The sequence below is a fragment of the Oxyura jamaicensis genome, chromosome 4, assembly GCF_011077185.1.
Source record: "Oxyura jamaicensis isolate SHBP4307 breed ruddy duck chromosome 4, BPBGC_Ojam_1.0, whole genome shotgun sequence".
Taxonomy (NCBI): Eukaryota; Metazoa; Chordata; class Aves; order Anseriformes; family Anatidae; genus Oxyura; species Oxyura jamaicensis.
The window spans coordinates 2,455,642-2,463,200 of NC_048896.1; the positions used below are offsets into that span (position 1 = coordinate 2,455,642).

General features: G+C 44.4%; 1 protein-coding gene across 3 annotated transcripts in view; it reads right to left on the minus strand.

Moving 5' to 3' along the window:
* Positions 1–7,559, minus strand: part of HDX (highly divergent homeobox) — a 62,183-nt gene that overhangs the window by 37,337 nt on the left and 17,287 nt on the right. For all 3 annotated transcript variants that reach the window (XR_004750339.1, XM_035324697.1, XM_035324696.1), the window contains exon 3: positions 126–273. Coding sequence is in view for 2 of the 3 variants with exons in the window: in XM_035324697.1 (XP_035180588.1) it covers positions 126–272 (147 nt within the window). In the remaining variant the exon portion in view is untranslated. The remainder of the gene's footprint in view (positions 1–125; positions 274–7,559) is intronic.

Consider the following 7,559-nt stretch of genomic DNA (forward strand, 5'->3'; position numbering starts at 1 on the left):
CAAGCGTGAAGTCCGATTTAGAGACACGTATGAAGTTAAAGACTTCAGCCCTCTGAAGATATTTTATGTAAAGAAATGAACGTGTACAACTTTAACATACAAATTTGGAAGGCCTCAGTACTTACCCTGACTACACTGAAGTCCAGTTTAGTTTCTTGTGCACACTGTAATATGAGCTGAAAGCAATTTTTACTTTGATTTGTCATTCCATTTTCATAATAACGCTGTAATATCCTTTGTTGTTCTACAGTAAATACAGAACGCAGATTCATCTAAAAATAAAAGAAGATACTCTGAAAGTTGGAATAAAAACTGTAATGCTTGTAGAATGCACAGGCTCTTATTTATGCTTGTGGTAATGCTAAGTGCTGACATCTTTAAGGAATCCTTTACCCATACTTTTACTTACTTTCAGAAAAACTAAGAAGACAATGCTGTTACAGTCAGCATTAGTGACTCCTTTGTGATGGACTCAAGTTGAGCAGGTGAACTGCATGTTTGGAACAACACTGACAGCCTTTTATAAGCAAGTATTACATTGAATTGCTAAGCCGAAGAGCCTCTGCTTTCAGACAAAGAAAAAAGTTTGTCACTTGAAAAAAGGAAAAAAAGGCATTAGGCAAAACAGAGTAACACCAGCTGCTCCATCAATATTGGCAGATTTGCATCCCCTCCCCTACCAAAAAAAAAAGAGACAATCTGAGATAAAATGAAGGTTACTGTCTGGCATGAGTAGTTTCCACCGTCTCTGACTTCAGCAAATCCTACACTCCATTACGGCCGGTCAATCCCACTCCTCCTGCTGTGTCAGCACCCGCACTTTGCAGCTGCAAGGTTGAAAAGATCAAGGACCAGAACTGAAGACCAACTCGAAAGACAAAAACAAAACAAAACAAAAAAAAAACAAACAGAAAGGCTTTGGGAGTTCAGTCCAGCCCACCACAATGCTAATGCAGTAATACTAACACAAAGGAGGGACCACACGATCCACAGCCTGCATTTGGAAAGGTGAGAGATACCATGAAACTGTACCCTGACTACCTTTTTATTTTTTTAAAAAAAGAATGCTTAAGGGTTGTTTCACAGTGGTATAAACCAGCACTGGATGCTGAATGGAGCCCAGCGCCACAGCCGTCAGGAAGCCTTCCTGCCCCATGGCTTTATCCAAAGCAGTGCCAAGTTTTCCAGCCCACTCTGCCAGAACCAAGAGACCTCCCCCGCTCCCTGCAGAGTTCATGGGAACCTGGCGGTGCTTTCGCGTCTTGCCTCCAGCACCGGGTTTCCCCTGAGGGCTGCCCCAGAGCGTGCCCACAGCCCGCAGGCTCCATGGCGAGGGTGCTGAGGCGGCCTCTTTGGCTGCAGCCTGGTGGAAGCGTCAGACCAGGCGCAGCCTCCTTACATGTGAAATTCACACCGGGGACTGCAAAAGGCAGACAGCTGGATGTTGGCACGTGTGAGCAAATTACTACAGAAGGGACTCCATACTGGCAAAGTTGGGTTTCGCACTTGCTATATGGTCTTCACTATCTAGCTCCAATTAGTATTACCAAAACTGGTAGGAAAAGCCCCATCACCACAAGATTTCCAAAATGAAGCCTTTATTTTGTCTCACTCAGAAAGCTGCCAGCTGAGACAAATCAAGCCACCGTCCAGGAACAGCCTGCATCTGACTGAGTGCTTCAGAAAAGGAAAATTGCACCAGCCACAAGTTATTTTAAATACTTTCAGTATTTACATAAAAACAATGCAGAACAAACTAAAGAGTAAGAAACCATACTGTCACCCTGCAGGAAAATAAAGCGATGGGAGAAACCCTTTGTAGCAACCAAGTATTAATTATTGTTTTTGGAAATCTCAGATGGAAAGGAGGAGAAGGGAAATACACTTAATCTTCTCAGAACAGCAAATAATCGTTAAGGGGTCACGAGCAGGAGCAAACACCCAAGACCTTTCATGTTATTAATATAATTGTGCTATTTAATGGTAATGGAGATTTGAGTTCAATGGGCCCCTACGAAGAAACACTGAACATGACAGGACAAGATCCAGTTTCTGTCCCAGTACCAATGGTCCTGTTTTTATTTAGCTGAGATCAGCACCCAAGAATGACCTCATCAGAAATAGCTATGAACCTTCTGTCTTTCCTGATGCAGAAGATGAAGCCTGTCATCCAATAATAATCCAAAATACGCATTGTATGACAGACCTTGCCTACCTAAACTGAGAAGAGGTCACAGTCTGGTTTATTAAACATTGCATTTTTGTGGTGCTTTTCAAGTGCTTGGAAGTTACACCTGCCAACTAAAACATTGGTAAGATTCCTTAGCTCCTTTTGCCTTCGAGTCTGATCAAGCACAGCTCAGAGTATCTGTGCAGAGGCAATCAGGATTGGATTTAAATAAACAGATTGCAGGACACTACCAATACAGAGTTCTGGAAGCTGAGTCATAACTTTATTGTTAGAATGTAAGCTCAACTTTCAAAGGAGCAAGTAAGAATTTATTAATGCTTTTTGCATTTTATACTGAACCCGGGGTCAACAGAGAGCTCTGTACTGCCTCCCACTGCCCAACCTATCCATACACATTTACCGAAAATACAGAAAGGGCAAAAAAATACTCTTTATTTCCAGTTCCAACTGATAAAAAGCCTCACTAGCTATCCTGCTCTGTCAGACAATCTTATTCATTCTGTTCTGCCAATTAATTCATGGAATATCCCGAGTTGAAAGGGACCCACGAGGATCATTGAGTCCAACCCCTTGACTCCACACAGGACCACCCAAATCCCACACCACGTGTCTGAGAGCGGTGTCCAGACGCTTCTTGAACTCCAGCAGGCTCGGTGCTGATCCCTGAGGATCCTGTTCACAGAAGTTTTTAAAAACTGCCTTTTACCAGGCGCAACAGAAACATAGGGGTAAATAGCAGAACACACCAGAAGACCTCCACAACACTAAGCGGGCTTACACAGGCAGCTGTACCTTCCCAACAAAAAATGAGGTTCAAATTCTACCCAAAGCCAACTGACTGACCAATTCTGTGGCACTTCACTGCAGCATTTCTCTTACACCCCACAGCACCGTCACCTAAACTATAGCTGTTCAGCATAACACCGTCACTAACAAGCAGGTGTTAAGCTCTAGAGTGTACAACGGATAGATAACCTCAATGTACAGCACTAATGTCAGGGATGAAGCCCAAGAAATCCATCCTGCCCCCCAGGAAGCTGCAGTGGTTTTTGCTATTTGGATTGCAGATGTAGCAAACCTCACAAGACATTGATAGCTGGGCAGGAAATGCAACTGCTCATGAAGATCTCAAATTACAAAGAACAAGAGGAAGGAAATCAGGAATCACCTTAATTTCAGATGGTGAATTGTTGGGCTTTTTTGTTTCGTTTCTCTGTGTGTTTTAATTGTCTACATAATTTCCAACCTAGGAATAAGAAATCACAAGATTATTACTACTATTTCTACTACTACTAACAGTAAACTTCCAAGCTTTCTACTTCAATAGCATAGGACAAAATAACTTGCATGCTGTCTTCACACAAGTGTGCAGGACATTTAGCAGTATTTCTTCTCTTGCAGACTTAAAAATACACCACCACACTGATAGCATATTATCTGTAAAATCTGGATGGAAATCAGTTTGCTATCAGCAGTTCTTAAGCACTTACTTAGGATATCTTGAACACTACGCCGTACTGAATAACCCAATTACTGTATGTTTGGAAACTCCATTAGAAAGCCATATATACTCCCATAGCATCAAACAGACAGCAAGCTAAGTGGTGCAGTTGATATAGCAGAAGGAAGGTTTAGACTAGATAATGGGAAGAAATTCTTCACTCAGAGGGCGATGAGGCCCTGGCCCAGGCTGCCCAGAGGAGCTGTGGCTGCCCCATCCCTGGCAGTGCCCAAGGCCAGGCTGGGTGGGATTTGGGCAGCCTGGGCTGGCAGGAAGGGTTCCTGCCCATGGCACTGGGGACTGGGTGGGCTCTAAGGTCACTTCCAAACCAAACCATTCCGTGATGATCATGTAAATTCATGAGGTGTTGCCTCTGCACATCCCATCTTCACAGGCAGGTTTTGCTTATTCCTATACCTGTCAGACCTACCATTTACCTACACCGAGTACACTGAGCAGAGGGGAAACGTGACTTGGAGGCTACAACCATACAGGGCATATTCATTAAAGTATTACACTGAGGCTTTTTTGAGTAGTATTACTGATTTTGCACCGGTTTCCATAGCTATTCAGAGCTGGATATTAATTCTTACACTTTGTCACTGGAGATTCCCGGCTGCCAGTGGAAATATCCACAGACTGGAGGTAACTTACAAAGCGCCGATGTTGCTAAGCAGTGATGCAGCCCCCTTAATATCAAGGTAATCAGAAGTTTATATGCCTTCACAATGAGCTCAGTATCATTCAGGAGAATCTCAGTAACTTCAAAGGAAATAACCTCCTTTCCCCAAATCGTGTATCCACAAAGCACTCCAGTTTCTTCAGATTTCTCACCTTTATTCTGAACCTTGGACTCCAAGATAGAAATCCACATGGATTCTTATCAGGACTTAATTTTTAATGTTTGACTTGCCAAGCTTAGAAAACACACATTGGAGCTTTTCAGAAAAGCAGGTGTCCAGCTGGTGGGCAATACATTGAAACTGAACAGAGATTGTTACTGAAGGGAATTCAGTAACATTTGTTAAATTCAGGCAAAGCAGTATGCAAAGTGAAATTCCATGAACCTCCAGGAAAAGGTAGGGGTAACAAGGCAGTATTTTTGAAGACTCAACATCCACCTGCTCTGCTAATAAAATAAGGCAGCTTTGGCAAGTATGCTGATGTCTAAGTGACAGTGCTGAGAATAACCTATGACAAGTGAAAAAACAGGCTTCCTCTGAGTATTTCCTTCACAAATGCTATGTATTCTAAGCCAACAAACGTCATCCAGCTTCCCAGTCTGGTTGTCTGCCACTCCTCAGTCTTTGGTGAACCCATCAAGATGAAGATGTTGATCCTCATTCCCCTTCTAAACTGAAAACTAATTGAAAATAAATAAATAAATAAATAATAGCACCAGAAGAACCCCTTCTCTAGATATAGCAGTTAGGGAGAAGGGCTGAAGTTGGGCCCTGGGGATCTAAGGCTCGTGTGAGGTAAGGACCCAGATGGGAACTCCATGCCCTTCAGTTTCTCCAAGACAGCTGAATACAAGCCTCAGGAAGGACGATCCTACTAACACACTTCAGCCTGTCACACTTGGCTCCTCATGAGATGAGATCAAGGTTATTCTTATGGCTGAACGTCTTTAGACAGCATTTGAGCAACTTTTCCCAAAGTATCCATCTTTTGCCCTTTCTGTGGCAAGAGAGCACAAGGGGAAAAGGGAGAATTGAAGCCAAGCTGGCTTCTGAAGTTTGCTTCACGCAACTTTGCATTTGCTTTATGGAACAAGTACTTAACGTAATGACGATCCCACAGTTTGCCACAACTGCCTAGTTCTTCCACTCTAGCTGCTTTATTCAGCTTCCAGAATTAAAAATCTCTCCAGGGAGACCTGGTGAAGCCCAGAGATGTATTTTTAGAAACTACTGAAAACAACTCGGTGTCAAGGAGCATCACAAGAGAAGGAACGACCATAAGAAAAAGGGAATATTCCTGTGCTGATGATTCCTTATTTGAAAAAAAAAAAAAAAAAAAAGGAAAGTGTTCTGCAATGACTACTTGAAAGGTCTGGGGGAAAAAAAGTAAATGTAAAAAGAGAAGCAGCAGCAGAGGGAAAAAATAAATACATGTCTGCGGTCTAAAGTGAGTCTACAATGTGTAGCATTACAGACATCAAAAAGTCTCGTATGTTAGGATTGCTGAGCCACGTAAACTTACTTACAAGGTAAGTCTTTGTAAGATGCTACGTTAAAAACACCAATTCAATTGAAAGATGGGAAATAAAAACTTGAGGATATCCCTCTCATTTCAAGCAGTAACAGAAATCAGTCTTGGAGTTGAAATTACACTTAAGAAGATTTTTGCTCAGAGTACAAGCCACCACAGGTAACTGTAATTTTTTTTTACTATAAACCATTATAGAACTGCCAGGGATTAACACAGTGATAAAAGGGAACAAGCAGTTTTGTTTTGTTGTTGTTGCTTTGTTTTCTAACCTCAGCACCATACAAGAATTTGTTTGAAAAAAAAAAAAAAAAAAAGTCATCTTGTAAAAACCTCTAAGCCTACTGCTCTTCTGGTCTGCTCATCCTCAACAGGCGCAGTAAGAAGATCAGCACTTTCCACTTTCCTCATTTCATTTTTTCTTTCCATCCACAGAACTCCAGTGGTACAAAATAACAGGACTCAGTGCCAATACAAACCTGAGGCAGAACTGCGACTACAATAAGGAAGCTATTATATACACAAATAAAACAAGACCGCAGCAGAGACACTATTAACTACAGCTTTAGAAACCTGACCTGTACTAGCAATCAGTTCATTCACTTCCCATGTCTGGAAAAACTGTGTTTTTTCGCACATCCCAAGGGGAAAATACCACGTACAGCAGCATTTGTAAGGCCCTTACCAGAAAAAGGAGTCAGTTTTACTCTGGGGACATTAGTTGCCTCAAGACTAAAGTTCGGAGGGTGTTGGACTTTCGGTTGCCACTTGGTAAAAACTTTGGTAAGGTGTAGGACTTTTTGAGTAGACCTCATGAATTATGATTTGCATACTCAATTATTATTTGAGTAGGCTTGGGTGGATTATTTCTAGTAAGACTAAGAACAGGATTATGGAAGGCACTAACTTGGGCAACTATACTAAACCCAGGGAACTCTCAAAGACGGTTTTATTCCACGTCTGGAGGACAACACACTTGCTGTAGGACACCTTCATCCTTCAAGTGCCTGCCCCAGCCACCCTCCACGGAGCGCGCGTGGCGTGCCCACTGGCGCAGCTGTGACACGGGCGGAAGGGTTCTGTGCACTGCTTGTTACACTCACCAGGTGTTGTGGAGCCGATGCCCACGCTCGTTCAGAGAACATAAGCATCTAACTCCAAACCCGCTCGATGCTTTATCTGCGGCACGCGCTATAAAATGCAGCGCTGCTTTGTGCCACACCAAAAAAGGGGAGAAAAACCCAGCACACACAGCCACGGTGACAGGCTGAGCTGGACCGAGAGGCACAGCGCTCCTTAATTCCCAGGTGTGATATATTTTATTTGTACGTGCAGGCTCCGAGCGCTAAGTACAGCCCAGCACGGGCACAGCTCCGGGAGCCGAGGCCCCCCGCGGCCCCGAGCAGCCCCCCCCAGACCCGGCCCGGGGCCGCTGCCCGCGAAGCCGGGACAACGGACATGGGCGGCGGGGGGGGAGGGAAGGGGGGAACGCGTTCTGTGCGCATGCCCCAGGGCCGCGCCGCGCACGCGCAGCCGCCGTCCCTCCGCCGGCCGCTGCCTTCCCCCGCTCACGCGGCGGCGCGGAGCATGCGCACGCGGCCCCCTCCCGGCGGCGCGGCGGGTGCGGGCCCGCCGGGGGAGGCGCAGCGAGCGTGC